The 17290-nt window shown below is 40.7% G+C and overlaps 1 protein-coding gene across 5 annotated transcripts in view; it reads right to left on the bottom strand.

Annotated features, from left to right (window-relative positions):
- The window catches only part of tpst1 (tyrosylprotein sulfotransferase 1), a 47799-nt gene that overhangs the window by 17483 nt on the left and 13026 nt on the right, over positions 1-17290 (bottom strand). For all 5 annotated transcript variants that reach the window (XR_009925174.1, XM_062419176.1, XM_062419177.1 and 2 more), the window contains exons 2-3: positions 12108-13132; positions 210-408 (exon numbers count right to left, since the gene is read on the bottom strand). Coding sequence is in view for 4 of the 5 variants with exons in the window: in XM_062419176.1 (XP_062275160.1) it covers positions 210-408; positions 12108-12964 (1056 nt within the window). In the remaining variant the exon portion in view is untranslated. The remainder of the gene's footprint in view (positions 1-209; positions 409-12107; positions 13133-17290) is intronic.

Raw genomic sequence — 17290 nt, 5'->3', positions numbered from 1 at the left:
TTACTGGCAGAGTTTTAAATGAAGGGCATTTAGATGAGTCATTCTCCTTTCAGGACCTCATATAATAAAACTAAACTGAACCTCTACTGTTGGTTCCCGCAGCTTAAACTAAACTGAACAAAAATACGCTCCAGTGGTAAGCTTTAAGGCAATGACTTTCACAATAAAATGATGATCATATGCGGTAAAAGCTTCTGGTCAGTACTCACCCGTCTGGTGTTGTCCAGGACCTTGGGGTCAGGCCGGCCATAGTTGGGGGGATTGGCATGGGGGTCGTAGCCCAGTCTGGACAACATGGGGGCCACGACAGCCATGTCCCTCACCACGTCCGCTGGAATCTTCCCCACCCACTTGGACAAGGCCTCCACATTGACAGGTTTGATGACCTGATCTGTAGACCTCTCCACCCTGGCAAGACGATAAAAAAAATGTTGGTTTGAGCTGTGATCTGAAGTAGAAAGTCACTTGGTCATGCTGAGACAGAAGGAACAGCAGGATGTGGAGATTGTAAGGGCCTGGGAGCTCCATAACCGAGTGTATACCCAAGGTTCTCATCTCAAATGGACCAATGAAGCACCAGCTGGGTATTTCTTGTTATGTGGCAATGGTTAATTGGGATGCATTTTACATAATGTGCTACTGAACATCATGTTGTTTAAGCCTCTTACAAAGTGCATTAATTCAATGACAACTATAAATAGATAATAGGACTTATGGCGGTGGTGGTGATCATCTACAGAACCAAACATCTAATGTAATCAAAAGCATTACCACACACCATCCCAAGTGTATAACTAATACTATTACTACTAATACTAATAACAGAAGGTGTCTTATTACAATTAATATTTGAACTAGTAGTAGCTCTGCAGTTCTGCCTACCACTGATCACTGCAACAAGATCACTCTCTACAAATTATTGGTAATAAAGGATCTGTGTCCAGTACTTCACCTGGTTCACCCCAGGATCACTCCACTGAAAATGCCCTAACCATAGTGTAAATGATCTTCTACTTGCTATACATTCAGATTCCACCGCTGTGCTTCTATTACTGAATCTCAGTGCAGCCCTTTGACACCATTATTCTATACTCATAGACTAAACTGTAATTTTGGTGTCTCTGGCCTTGTCCTTATTTGAAAGAACACTGTGTCTGCTATTATAACATTACATCTAAATTCTCTAATGTTTAATATGAAGTACCTATTGGCCCTCTGCTTTTCTCCGTATTTCGCTTCTCTACGAATTCCAAATTATACGTAGTTATCGAATAAGTTTCCATTGCTACGTGATGAGTTACCATCTCATAGTGTTACCATTGTTAGCCTAGCTTGTCCCCAAATGGCCTAGTTCACCACAGAGCAGCCCACCCCTCAGTTCTGTTAACTGCAAGCATCTAATTGGCTGTAATTGGATCATGAGACCCTATTAAAGATGGCTTCCTGGCCTCCCTCACTCAGCAGGCTCCTGTTAAATATACTGAATAAATGACCTCTCACTGTATCAACTCAATCTGCTGTCAACGTGCATCACATTTCAGATGATTTCTCTTCCATGCTCAGCCTGTCTCGCCCTCTTAAAACAGTAATCAAACTCAGCATGAGAGCTGAACAAAGTTTCTTTCAGCACAGTTCTTCAGTTTAATCTCTCTGACTGTGCCAAAGAGGAAATATTGTTAAGAACAGTGCAAGGTCATCAAGTGACTCACTGAACACGACATCTGAAATGCTTCACAGTGGCAGAGCTTCAGCATTTAAAATTGGCTTTCTGAAGTTCATCAACCCCAATTATTTGTTTTTAGAAAAATCTTAAACCCCCGTTGTCTCTGGGATGCTGATGAATAATGCTCCACCTGTTCTTTTCCTCCATCAACTACGGGTGTTGGAGCATTTTTTTTAAATGAACCATTATGTTGTACCAAGGTTAAATAATTCATTGCCTGAAATTAAATATTCAACAAGCGAGGGGATTGGAGCTGCTGGACTGCAGCTTTTGTTTTCTGAAATGAGCAAAGTGTACCACTGCTGACCAGCAGGAGGGTTGTGGTGTCACATCTATGATTATGTAGACCACCGCACTCTTTATAATTATCAACCAAACAAAGGCTGCATTGATAGCATGCTCTTGGTAGAGACCATTAGTACAGTAAACCTTTGACTTGGATGTGTCTGACAAATAGCTGAGAAACATTTAGACATTAAAGAGCTCCAAACACCAGAAAGCATCAAAGTCAGATTGAACATAGGGTGTGTCAAAGCTGGGTAAAGACTTCTAAAAAGAGGTTTGACTCCGGCCGCCGACCTTTGTTCCTCTATTCATTTTCAACTAATCGGCTCACCCCTAACACTGATTTATTGTGTGTAGTGACACAGCCATGGAGTGGAGTTTTGCACCAGATTTAATACATATGGCTAACAGACAAATACATATGATGGGCTTTTGTATGAGTGGTTGGCTGAACCGTTATCTTACTTATTTACACTCCAGTTTAGTTTAATGGTCCTGACAACTTTAGTTCCCTAAGATTTATATGCAGAGACACTTAAAAGATGAGAGGATCCAATTTTTCTATTTGGAAATATGGGGGAAACAACCACATCAGTTCTTAATAACCACTAAATTATGTGACCATACCTTAAATAACACAAATAAGGTTTTAAAAATAAGACATGTAGTGGCTTGGTTACGTATTCATGGTTCTCCTTTCCCACCTATACATTTGATTAGAGTCAACCATTCCACTGATCTACACGAGGCAGAGAGAGTATGGTGGTTGGTACGGAAAAACAAGCCTTTACATGCTAATGGGGCTCATGTACTAAGAGCAGTGAGTTAATATATGTGCACAGGTAGTTGTTTCAAAATCAGAAAGCACATTAGATATAAGGTGTTATATATATTTAAGGATAGATATATATAGATTTGAAATTTGTGCGATATACATACATATACGAGTGTTGCAGCTAGCCACGCAGTAAAAACTGGCAGTGTCATTTTTTCATTTTCTTTTTCTTGTTTTTTTTTTTTTTTTAAGTTAATGAAATGACAGCAGCAGCATGTAATTTACTTTTCACACACAGGGGATGACTGTGTTCCAAATACTGATGAAGGCTGAAACTGAGTTTTAATGGAGCAGTATGGGGCCTGTTATTTGCTCCAAATTTTTACTTCTCTAATCCCTCACAGTCTGCAATTATTAAAAATAATTAGAGGTCCTGTCTAATACACACAAACACACAAATAAAAACAGAATGCCAATTACTGAGTTTCTATGTTCACTCTGATGCTTTCATATTCCCCAGACGGCCTGCAAGAAGATCATTTCATTCTTGTTAAAATAAAAGCCTCCTCTCCCCTGCTGAAACCAAAAAGCCACCTCTTTTCATCCCCCTGGCTGTTTCCACCTCTCTGTCAGGTTTCTCTCTCTTTCCACAAACACACACACACACACACACACACACCTACTTACCGTCTGTAGTCCGGTGTCTCCATCCCTATGTGTCCTGCCTGACTCTATACCTCAATATGGCAATTCACTTTCCTCTAATCCATTTACTTTGCAATTGAATCTTTACACTGTATGGGTATAGTCTCCTGCATGATTAATAGAGTGAGCTGGTTTTGTCCTCTCAGGAGGACGGTGGGGATGGTTCTCTGAGAGACGGGCCGTGATCCAAATATCCACTCTCCAACAAATGGGTAGAGAATCACTTTAGGTAACTCCATCAAGACCCAAGAGGCTGCTAAGTGTTGACATGGAGCACAAACTGATAAAGACAAAGGCTGAGCAGAGCTAGTAAACGTAGCTCAGCTTCGACACGCTAGATGCAGGCAACCTTCACGATCAAAGAACAGAGGATTTCTTCCACCAACACACAAATGCAAACACACACACCGCAATGTAGAAGAGCAAACAGAAACGAGGTTATGGTTCAGAGATGAGTCAGTTTTCTGTTAGCAGTAATGTCAAACCACTGAAAAATCTCTACACTACAGTAAACATAGATTTTCTTCTAAACTAGATCTATATCATACATCAACATTAGAGCGCTGTCTGTAGTAATGAATTTAAAGAGTGTTTTACAGGAAACTGACACAGTAGCATCAACGTAGCCGACGAAAGACTTTCATGATTCAAGCAGTGTCAGATACCGGATCATATACTGTAAGTCAGTCTGTATTCTACCGGTATAGCTGGCCCAGTTGTGGTATCCTCACTCTCCTCACCAATCAAAACAGTCCCATGGAAACAGAAATGTTATGACACCCTTTAAAATTTTAACTTTCGCCAGTTTTTGCTTTTAATGTGAAGCGGCAGGAAATGTTGCAGTTCGCATTAGCAGTAATTCATTAACACCACATGCATGCATCAGTTCTTGAGAATCACTTCTGTATGTGAAGACAATCTGAATATTGTGTGGTAATGGTGGACTCCGCCACTGACAATAAGGAAGACAATCTATGAATATAAATGTTTTGTTTCCTGTCATCAAGCTTAAATCATAAACACCCACACTGATGAGCACACACTCTTTTTCTCTGCTTTAAATGTGATGTGACAAAAAGCCTCTCAGCCCATCACATGACCACTTCCCTCCAGGCAGCTGATGCTCTTAATGGCCTCCAGCTTGTCAATTATTCATCGCTGGGCCTCCTTTACCCAAGGTGGTGTTCTGTATCACCAGCGACTGATAAGAGGGAATCGAATAGAGACGTAAGAGATCGCAAATAGGTCGGGAGGAGAGTAAGGTAGTTGGAATGGCTCCCTGTTCTGGGATAAGTAATGGAACGAGTCTCTCAGCGAGGCAGGGCCTCCACTAAATCAAGGCCAGGTAATTGATGTTAATGCTAAGATGAGGTCCCGCTCTGGGGCCTGGCTGCCCGCTGATTGAGATTTTCATGTAGATAGAGACCTCGAGGCCGCGGGATGGTGGAGAGCAAGTGGTTGTAGTGGGCAAGAGGCATTTTCTTGCCAGGTGTCATGGGGGTTGACTTTAATGCACTGTGGCCAAAGTACTTGAGAGGAGGTGGGGCAAAATACTTATGATGGTAAGAGGTATTTGTGCTGCCCCGAAGGCTACTTGTAGCTTCTTACAACAAATTGTATCAGGAGCCATTTAGTAGAGAGGTATGACCAAAAGCCTGAAAAAGCAGACATGTAGACTGCATGCTGAGTAAACTACTGCACAACATATACAGAGTGAAAATATTTTAAAAGGATCAGTTTGTAGGACTTTGGGGCATCTAGCAGTGAGTCGGCCTGTCATGATAACTACTTTTGTTAGACGATATATTGTCTCAGAAATAATCGCAATAAACAATATTGTCATTTGAAGATCATTTTATAAGACTGATATAATGATAATATAATAGCATAATAATGTAAGGGGGGTGGGCGGTGGGATTGGAGAGTGGGTGCTACACTTCTGTAAAACCAGACTGTCATTATGGATGGGGACAGAATTATTTACCTTTAATTCTTCTACAGTCTCCACGCAGGACGTACACAGTGAGGAATGGAGGACACTACTTGTTTAGTCAATGTGACATGAATAGCCTCTTAGCTGCTAATGTGAAGTGTAGCAATATTGAACTCAAAAAATGTATCATATGATAAGTTCATATAAAGACATGATGATGTTGATAATTTTGCTATTGTACAATAAGTCGATAAAGTAATTACTGTGACAAGCCTAATGGTGAGGTTTCAGATTTGTGTCCAGTACCAATCAAAACACACCTTCCTGTTAACAACTTTTGACTGGTACTGTATGCTTCAGATAGATCTGATAATTTGCTCATTGATGGAGGTTTCCTCAGTTGGAAAAAACAACTGAGCCAATCAGAACTGTCATCTTGCTGTACTAGAAACACGGAAATTGTGATGAATAGAATATACAACACTACAAAAATAGGGTTTGATACTCCAATTTCCATGTAAGCCATAAACTCATGGGTGGGATAGATACATCCCTCGTTACTGATTGGTTAGGGAAAAATCGCTCCCTGTTCAATGGCACCAAACTCAAACTGACTGGTATGATCTGATTCTATAATCATCAAAAATTCCCTGTTGTCTCTCAAAGCGACTTAGACTTTGTCTGTCTCAGATTGTGCCTGTTAAATTGATTGTTTGATGTAGACATGAAGGACAAAGCAGTGTCTCCATGCCTATCTTAAACGGTGCTCAAAGGGCTCCGGTTAAGGTCCCGACTCATTAATATTTGATGAGAATCAATTTGTTGAGGGGTGACGTGTGCACTGAATGACCACAGATTTGCATCTGGAACCCTAAAAGCTCTTCTTGCTCTCTCCACATGCGGATATTTAGTCTGTTTTGGCCTCATGTTTTCTTTCTATTTCAAGCTTTGCATTTTATTTTATATTTTATTCATACATGACCACTGAAGCAGATTTTTCAGTGTCTGTACACAGCTGCTGGTGAGTGAGAGACAAGTGTTTTTTTTCCGGTGGCACTTTTGGCTGAGCTGATTTGCATTTCCATGACCACTATGCACAGTTGTGCCAAGTCGCCACAATGGACCATCTCCAGTGTCCGACCCACCTCCAACATGTAAATCTCTGCCATGCTGGACTGACTCACTGAGTCAAACAGAGTCAAGCAAAGCCAGCACATGTATAGGAAAGACCTAACGGACTGTGACCTCTCTGAGAACCTCAAGAGTCCTTACTATTGAGTCGTAGCAGCTCAGTGTTGTAGTAGCATGGCAGAAGAGCCCTCCAGAGTCTCCATGGTATCTAGACCTGAACCACAACACGGCTGACAGCGTCTCAAGACGAGCTTTTGAAATGAGTTCCTCTGCTTGGGAAAAATGTGAAGATTCATGTTTGGTATATTTAGAAAGATTAAACCTTCATCTCACCACTCAGTATAATATTTAACAGCAGCCTTCAAAATGAACATAAAGCTGATTAACACCTCCCTAAACCAGTTTAAACAGAAACAGGACATTCATCAAGGTAGGATATTTAGCACTGGGGTGTTGGATTAGAGTCCATTAGTTTTAGCTAAATGTACCTTATAAACTGAGAACTGAGTGTATATGACACTAATTTGAATGAAAAGTGCTTTTAGTTTATCGAGATCCTGTAATATTTTAAGATATTCAAATCTCTTTAGTAAAAGGTCAACCAATATGTTTTTTTCAGGGCTAATACCAATTATTAGTAAAGGGGACCAAACCTGATATTAAGAATTGATACACACTTCCACTAAAAATGAAACCCTTGATGTCAAAATTTAAAATGCAGAGTTTCATTTATTAAAGGAAAACAGCTTTTGAAAGCCTTTAATTGGTTTCAATCATTTGAATGCAGTGGTTAAAAAGTGATGTACTTAAATATAATTTTAATGTACTTGTACTTCACTTGAGTATTTGTAACCAGTTGTCCCCAAACCTTTTGGCTTGTGCCCCATGACAAAATAAATCAGTGTGTATTTGTGTCTCCTTGTCAGTTGTTTGCAGTTCCAGGAAGGTGAAACTCTCCAATATTTCACCAAAACACAACAATTAAGAAAAGTTCTGAAAATTTCATCCAAATCCAGTTTTATGTAGAAGAACTACATTTTTGTTCTTCTTTCATATCCGATCTATGATCTCAACACCCCTCAGATTGATCTCATGACTCCCACAAAGCAGCATTGACTCATCAGTATTAATAATGCACTTTAAGTTAAAGTAACAATACAACAACAACATAAAAATACTTTATTACACGTAAAAGTCCTGATCTTCAGTAAAAAAAAGTTGAAAATAAAAGTAGTTTTACAGAAAATCCGGCTTCTTCCACTGTTTGAATGTTACATATTAATAAGATGTGATAGCAGGGAATCTGACATTCAAAACAAGGCTTCTTCATTATTTATTACTTACTTCACTATAGTTGAATATGTAAAACAGCAATAGAATGACTACAACCCTGACAACTGTACACCATGGAAGCAGTCAATGTATGGATGAACACAGACTTTAGATGCAGTTCCAGTTTGTCTAAAGTCTCTGACAACAATTGTGCAAAACAGAGGCAGCTTCAGGACTCATAGTGATGGGCTGAAACTGAGAGTATATGACTGGCCCTGATAAATCAGGTGCAAGAAATAACCTTGTAGCTTATCAATGTTTATGCTGTGGTAAAGTGGCTACATTATGTATCAACCAATAAATTTGCTCGCTCATCGGAGCTGCTCCAGTCTGCAGACGTGCTGTCTGACACAGCAGCATGCACAGCCTTTAGTGATGATAGGCTATTACTTGTGATGTTTAACCAATCAGATAGTGCTATGGGCGGGACATTGATCAAGACAACAGAGTGACTACAGATAGAGAGAGGCTGCTGCATCAGAGCCAAAGAAGCACATCTGATTTATTTTTTTTTTTTTTAATTACCAATCATTGTAAAAATGCTGATTATCAGAATTGATCAATCGGCCATGGTGATAATCATTAACCTGTACTCTTTAGCATGATCATAGTGCTGACACTATTTCAGTTAATTGCTATAGACAATAGTAAATTCTATTCAATTATTACAAAGAATGAAATATACATACATTAAGTTGGAGACTTCATCTAAAACCACAAAGGTCAGGGGTCAAATATATAAACTTAGTACCTTTCTTTTCAATTGTTACCAAAGAGGAATGCAAAGATGGAAAGAGACATGGCTCTTCACTCTTTCTTTGGAGACGATTTAAGGTGAGTACAGGAAAACCTTCCCCGTTCAGGAGATGAATGTGAAAACAAACTCAAGAAGAAAAATAAATGTTTTTGAGTGGAGGGGGACTTTAACTCAAGATCAAAAGTAAATAAAAGGAACAAAATGAAATATGTAGCCAATAAATATGTTTTCAAGCGGAAAAAAGGAAATCCTTCTCTTTTTACAACAGAGGAAGTGAGGATGAGTTCAAGAAGAAGTGCACTAAAGGCAGAAGGCATTTTTAAGGAAAGATGCTCAATGGATGCTAAGCTTTTTAATAAAAACCATGAGCGCTCTCATATGCAGACAATAACAAAACGTAGCCCGAATGTCTACAGAGGATAAGGAGTGTGTACTGGTTCTACGTGGCAGGAAGAGGGGGGTAGCAGAAGAGGGGGGTAGAAAGAGGAGAGGAATGGGGTTGCACCCCTTCAGCGTTTCCTCAACTACTTCCAGAGGCCAAAATCACTGAAACCAAAACAAGTGTGACACCAGGCAGGGCTATTAGTACAACCTGCTTACAGTACAGTAGTGCAGACATAATCTCATGTGTTGTAAGTCACTAATGAGTAGGTTCCTCGCTGTGCACAGTAGTAGGATGTTTAATTTCCAAATGAAATGGAATGATGGAATGTCTCGAGGCTTTGTGAAAACATGGGGAGGATGTCTTTCGAAGGCCAGGAGGTGCCTGCTTATTTTTGAGGCCTGCAGGAACTGGGGTTAAAGAGAAAGTGATACCTGCTGCTTGACACACTGCTTTCCTACATGTCATTTTTCTCCTGTTAATAGTCTGTCCATACTTTCTCTCCCCCCTCTGGGGCGTGTATTTAAGAACTCAGTAGATGTGGGCATGTCCAAGCTCATTTCTCCTGCAACCGTCAATGTGATGTACGCTTTAAGCTTGTAAGCACAAACCACAGGGTTTCCCATAAATTCTTTCATTTTTCTATTTTTGGAGTTGCTCTCTCTCTCACATAAACACATGACAACAGGCCCATCTGTAAATAGCATGATGTTGCACACTCTGTTACAGTAGGTGGCGGCATGAACCTTTAACGTGGTTTGTAGTCCGTCATTAAAACCACAGAAAAAAAGGAGGTGTGTTCGTGTGTGTGTATATATATGGTCGTTGGCTTTTAACCACAGAGATGATGGCTGGATTAATCTGGAGACCATGCATGGTTATAAGACACCTCTGCACAAATGTATGCAAAACTGATGCCATCAAGTTCACTCTGATACTGATTAGTTAGTCTATCACAACTCTTCAAATTAGTTATTAGAAAGCATGCAGGGCTGGAGCTCCCGTCGTCCTGGAGACGATGTAACATAAAATTCATCTTGGTAAGAATTTGGGATGAGATTTGACAAAAAAGGACAAAGTTTACAAAACACACACAAATCCAATCCAATTCTGGGCAGCTTTCTTAGCCCATTACCATGTTAGCCTGTGTGTGTGTGTGTGTTTGGACACCAAGTTTGTCATTATTTAACTATTTAACCCAGTCCCCCAATTGTGGTCAGCCACCACCACAGTTAAAATGTAATTCTGTGGGAAAAACTGAATCACAAGTTCTTAGCACAGCAAATATTTATTTAAGCAGTGTTACTTCATGAGCTGTTTAATCAATCTGCAGCTGTGGAGGAAGCGCTGAGTAAGAATGACGTCTCTGGAGAAATAACTGCCTCATTATCAGGGTCAACAGTGATACGTTTATCATCACGGAGATGATCAACAACTTCCACAAACTGCATTCCACAGGGGTTAAGGGTTCAAAAAGTCAAAACCTCTTAAGAACTAATTATGAACACCATGACTGAAGGTTATGCAGAGCAAGCCCAGCATTCCTGAGTTGACCCCCAACGTGCCTTAGCATTGGGATTTTGTTTTTAATATGTATTTTGCAGGGATGCAAACGGGTAAGGACTGAAAAAGTTGAGTACACGACGCGCTCACACTCGCTGCGACACTCACTCTATCTTACATATATATATATATATACATATATACATATATATGTATATATATTTTATTTCAAGTTTGTATTGTGTTTCTTCAAATAACGTTACTAACTGTCTTTGCTTATCAATAAAAGCAGCGCTCCCTCTCTTCATTTGCTCTCTACCTCGCTCGACCACAGAATCAGTCGATCTGGTTCTGTGTCTACCTCTGTAGCCGCTTACTGGCGGAGCAACTCTGTCAACCATTCAGTGTCCCAACCTTTTATACAGAACAGTGAGGAGGAATTAAGTAGTAGTATTCCTGCATTGAACAGACTCTCTGACAGCAGAGGAGAGCAACGGGACCAGAAGTGACAGCAAACTATAGCAGAGGCTAACGTTAGCTGCTCCTCTCCTCTGTCTCAGAGGGGCGGAGCTGAGTCCTCTGTGCAGCAGGCACAGAGACAGCTGCTTGTTTTTTGGTACCGAAATCCACTGTAGCCTACCGTTTCAGACTTAGACTAAAGCTGTATCCCAATTTGGTAAAATTCGCATTTTAGGCTCAGTGTTAATTTGGGGTAAGTCTACAAGAAATTAATTTAAGTCTATGCAATGTCCCCATAAGTCACCTAGAACAATGTGTGTGTGTGTGTGTGTGTGTGTGTGTGTGTGTGTGTGTGTGTGTGTGTGTGTGTGTGTGTGTGTGTGTGTGTGAGTGTGTGCGTGTGTGGTGAGGCTGTGTTGTCCAGGGAAGCCAACCTGCTACCCGGAGAGAGACAGACACACAGAGAGAAGGCTGAGCAGCAGAGGGCAGAAGAGTTTTTGCCTAAAACAAGCACTGAGACCCGCTGCTCATTAACAGCTGCGTGTGTTTAAGGCAGAGAGCAGGAGAGAGGACAGATGTCTCACTCTGCTGCTCTGTGCCGTGACCCTGCTGCTGCTGCTGCTGTATAGTTAATAACTGTAGTGTCACTCATCTGACAAATTGATAACATGCTTAGTATTTTACAAATTAATGTACAGTGATGTAAGTTGATGTCCTGACTGGCGGCAACTTTTTACTTGTAAATAGCTCTGAATCTTAGTTACATATAGTAGCACACACAAAGGCCATTCACCCCCATTTTACAACAAACAACAATCCAACAATGGAGCTATTTCAGTTTGAAAACATGGATTAAATAGACAGTCTACTATTAAAAAGACATAACTGAGACCCATGTTGTAATTACTGTGAAATTAAAGAGTTGTGTCTGGATGGAAGAACATGGACTAGTCTCTGCCAGCACTACAAACAAGAGGGATCAAACACACGGTGACAATAGCCAGACTGATGTTCCACTACAATTAGAGTGCCAATAAAAACATGTTAAAGTTCAATTAAAATCAAAGTTGATGACAGATGTGAGGCTAGGAAATGGAAAAGTGAATTGTCAGCGTGACTTACTTAGAGAGGGACACCCCTCCAGCTTTCCCAATGAGCTCCTCGTGGTGGAGGACGGCATCATTCCAAGGAATGTCGAGGAATTTCAGCAGTGTCCGCATCCATTTCTCAGGATGGAGGACCAACTGTTCGTAGTGCACAGGCAGGCACTTATCAGCCGCCTCCAGGCACTGAGTATACATGGTCTCTATGGCCCGATTCCACTTGGTCAGGCAGTCCCGGTAGCTGCCAAGGTCAAAGCCGGCAATGGTCACTTTCCGTGAGATCATAGAGTGGACTGAAGCTCGTCCATCACGAATCATTAATATAAACTTGGCACGAGGAAAGATCTTGGCCAGGTATGAGAGCGACTTCAGCGCAAAAGGGTCCTTGTTGCAGAGGAAGTTGGCTGGCTCGCCGTGTTTGACGATGATTTCCAGCAGAAAGGCCTGCATGGCGGCGTCCAGCACCTCATCCGTCACGCCGGCCTCGTCCAGACGCATCTTCTCTCTGCCTGAGCGGCTCCACATCTGCTTCATGGCCAGGATCCGCGGTATTACACGGGTTTCTTCGCCGCAGCGCACCTCCGGGTGTGCGTCGAGCATAGCTCGCATTAGTGTGGTCCCGCTGCGGGGCACGCCACCAATAAAGATGAGCGGCATGTCTTTATTGTAAACAAAAGGCGTGCTGAGATTCTGGCCTGTCCGTAAAGTGGTCCGCATGCTGCCTCCCAGTGCTGACAGAGGCAGGATACCGCCTGGTTGGCTGCGCTCCTCGATGCGGTGGTGGCACTCCATGGCGTGGCGGCCCAGGTAGAAGACCGTGACCGAGCTGATGACCAGACAGGCCACGAGCAAGTTCTGTTTCAGCTTGCCTATCATGTTGCAGGCCACAGGTAGATGATACAAGGGGCAATTTAGGGGGAGGGATGGGAAAAAGGAACTGAAGGGTAATTAAGGTTCCCACCCTTCAAGGTTGCTTGTTGGGAACCAGGCATGGATCAAGCTCCCTGGTACACAGCAGGCGTCTAGTCCCCAGCTCCATGAGGCCTGGATTGTGGACAAAACACAAAGGGCAATGTTAGTTATGATTATACACTTTGACAACAGTCATCAAGCAACATAACAACACAACAGGCCTTAGCGATATGGCAAAAAATATAATCATGACCATTTTTTCCATATTGGTCCATATGGATATTTATCACAACATGTATAATTTGATAATGCTTCCACTTGAAGAGTATCCTGATAATAACAGAAGCCTGAAGACAGCAGAGGGTTCATTCGTTTAATTTTAGAATATACAGTTTATTAAACATAAATACATTAACATAATGAAAACATTTAACTTTGTATAGGCTTTATCTGCCGTAACAAACAGCTTGACTGGTAACTTATTAAAATAATGTAAATAAAACTAAAAGCTGTCACATTAAATTCCCTTGGCAGGGCAGCAAACATTTCAATAGCTTTAGAGGTTCAACAAAGACAAAATGGAACAATGAAAAATGTTTGTTTTGTTTCTAACAATGGATACAAAGACCATTAGCAAACTCATACACTCAACCGTAAGATATAATAAATTGAAATGAAATTATGTTCTGGTTTTAAATCTCTTTCTTTACTAGCTTCGAGCTTAGCTTAGTTTAGCAGTTAGCTTTATGCGCTCGAAGTCAAAGCAGCCTTGTTAAAATGATGGTCTGTGATAACTTCTGTTTTTGCAGACAGGAAGTGTCATATAAAGAAACGTGTCAGTCAGTTGTAGCAACTTTTTTTAGCTAGTGTTACTTTAAACAGGTACTCAAGACAGTCGTAGCCCTGCTAATGATAGCATTAGCGTAGCCTCATTGGCTGCTGTAGGAAAAAGGGTGTGTACTTTGATGTGCAGGTCAAAAACTGCAGATTTGCTGTTATGTTTATTTCTGCTGTGGGCTGTTAGATCTATCTATACCAAGTAAAAAACATCCAAAGTTTATCATCTTTCAACATAAATTTTATTGCGATCCTGTATCAACATCACTTTATCACCCAGCACTATAATAAAACCTAATAAAACGTAGTATTTCGTGCCAGATTTGAACTTGTGACAAATGTTGGGCACCGAGACTTTCCGCTGTCATTATGCATCAAAAGCAACTCAGAGCAAATCTACAGGAAGAGCGATCACCACATTATCTTTATGTGACAGGCCTTTTGATCTCAAGCCAGCATTACTCTGCAATTTTACTCTGCGGAGAACCTTGAATCATAAAGTTGACAGAGAGCTGCTTTCGAACACAATTATGACAATGAAGTTACCACCAGGAGAGAAAAAAATGAACTCAGGCTCAGATGTTTTATGGAGAGTTAGCAGAAAGAAAAGATAAATGACTGAGACTCTCTGCTGGCAAGAAGAGACTGTGAATGTAAAACAACAAATGTATGCATTAACTGAGGACAGCTCTACTTTTCATCCTGTTTAACATCACTCTGCCTTTGATTCTCTGGTAGTGCATACATCATCTGTGACACTTTAGCCTTCAGCCTCTAATTTTGACATGAACAAGCACGTAACTATATTCTGGAGATGGGACGACGTGTAATTGCGCACATCCCGCACATAAAGTCTGTACACCGCAGTGAGCTTGCTGACAGGGGAAGTTACAGCTGCTGGCTTACTACAGCTTATTTGTTAAGGAGGGATTTTCTGTGTGTGTGTTAGCTCGTGGACATTGAAATGATAACAGTTTGAACACTTATCTCTTCCTACGCAACTGAGATACAGACTACACCCATCTTATAACTGTGAGTTATGCTAGTCTGTCAGTTACACAAAAATTCTGATGAACTTAAGAGCATCACAAAAGAAGAAGAGGATGTTGAGAAAGTCACTGTGTTTGAATAACTGCTTTTCTGTTTTACTGTGAGTGTTGTATTTTACTATGTTGGGATTTTGTGCAGCTGATATCTCTCCCATAAAAAAGTTGTTTGATCTCACTGAGACTTCCTGGTAAAAATAAAGGTGGTAAAAGAGTGTGTGTGTGTGTGTGTGTGTGTGTGTGTGTGTGTGTGTGTGTGTGTGTGTGTGTGTGTGTGTGTGTGTGTGTGTGTGTGTGTGTGTGTGTGTGTGTGTGTGTGTGTGTGTGTGTGTGTGTGTGTGTAACCAGGTTCCAGTGGTTTTCTGTGACATGTACACCAGAAATGTATAGAAACTGGTATAGGAAGTTGATTTGAAAGTTAGATTACTTTCGAGGAAGATGAGTCATTATATTAGAATTACAAGTCTTTTAATAGGGGAAGTATTGGTGTGATGGCAGAGCAGCTGTATGAAACGAGACATCATTACAAACACATATACTAGCCTCTAGTCTTAAGTCTTAAGGATTCAGTTTCAACCTTACACATTATACAACGTTTATTTATGATTTATGATTCTCCAGTATTTGAATCATGAAGCTGGTGGAAAATATGTAAGTCGTACATATAACCTCTCGTATCTTCTACTGTAATGTATATTTGACTGTGTATGCTGACATCTTTTGATTGTGAACATGAAGCTTTCTGCCTTTTTAAACAACAGATTTCAACTGAAACTTGTGATTTTTAGTTATTTAGAAACTTTAGTTACTTTCAAAAGAATTCAATGAAGGATTTGCATGGATTCAGATCACTAAAATGGATTAAATGCTGGATTCAGAATGGATAAAATGCCCTCAATGCAATGCCCTACCCTGTTTGAAAAGGATGCATTTAGTGAAGCATGAGCATCAGTCCTAAGAATATTCTGTTTAGAGAATGAGCTCTCAGTTTACAGCCTCTCAGCTTAGATTTTAAGATTCCTCCAGCCATCACCCTTGACACCCTGTCCCCCTAAATAACACGGGTCACCTACAGAAGAACTAATACCTTTACGATGATGAACGAATAAACTTCACTTTATAAATGCCTGGCAGTTTATAATGGACAGCAGAGACAATCCAGTCACCCTGTTTGGTATTCTGTGTGTTCGTACAGGCTGCACGTCATCATGAGTGTGATGCTTAACAGGATCTGTCAGCATTGTTCTGCAGCAGTGCCACAGCAGGGACTCTGACATCACTATGTGACAAGCTGCTGTTCATCACAGCAGAGCAGTGAAGTCGAAGCAGCTGACTCCCCCCGTCCTGGTATCTGAGGGACTGTTTGGATGCACCACCGCATGATGCAACACACTGTCACACTCTTCTACCAACTTCTTTTTTGTGTTCCAACTCATCAAGTTTTAATTGAGAGCACTTATTTGGCAAGAAACATCGCTTGCTGACAGAGGCACAAATCAACCATTTTCCATCTGTGCCCAGCCGAGCCCTGACACACACACACACACACACACACACACGGGTACAAAAAGTATGATAAATATAAATGAAGAGCCGAGACATAGCTCAAGACAAGGCTGACTAATTCTCAAAATATCCGAGTCAAGAGGTTTTTTCCAAGCCAAGGAAGGATACATTCCTGGGAAATCTGTGACTACTGGCTAGATTAGGGTTAGGGTTAGTTTGAATTTTTTCCACAAAACAAATCAGACTTGGTGTTAGGTGATTAAACAAAACCACATAATTAGTACAGAATATCCATGCTTAAGATATTTCAACTGTCATTTTTCCCTTAAATGTTCTATTTATGTCTGATCAACCTTTAATACACATCAACTGGAGAAAACAGCCAATGAAATCCTATGATGGTATTTCCTGAACATTTTCATTTCCTAGTCAGCACTGTCCATCGCATTTTCAAATTGAAATGACAAACTGTGGTCCTCTTCTCTTTATTATTCCTCATGTAACAGCCAAATAAATATGTGTACCTTCCCCCATCCTCATGATATTTAGACCTTGCCCACACTCACACAAAAGACCTCTAAATAAGTCAACATGGTCACAGTAACTCAATAAACAAACTAGCTACGGTCACACTGAACTTTAGGTCACATGCGACTGATCATTTCTAACATGACTATGTTAGAAATGATCTTAAAATAGACTACGTAGCTAAGGATATAGCTAAAACACACAATTAACTCACAATTAAAACACTATATTCAAATTCAGATCCTGTGAAAGAGAGAGACAAACGATAACAACAACAAACAAAGCAAAGGCCAGCTGATAATGACTGTTAAAACCGATTATAACATTTAACTGTTGGCTCCAAGACGTCTCTACTAGGTCAAAGGTCATATGT

Source organism: Scomber scombrus, chromosome 5 (genome assembly GCF_963691925.1).
Source record: "Scomber scombrus chromosome 5, fScoSco1.1, whole genome shotgun sequence".
Taxonomy (NCBI): domain Eukaryota; kingdom Metazoa; phylum Chordata; class Actinopteri; order Scombriformes; family Scombridae; genus Scomber; species Scomber scombrus.
This window is presented reverse-complemented; position numbering and strand designations above follow the sequence as displayed.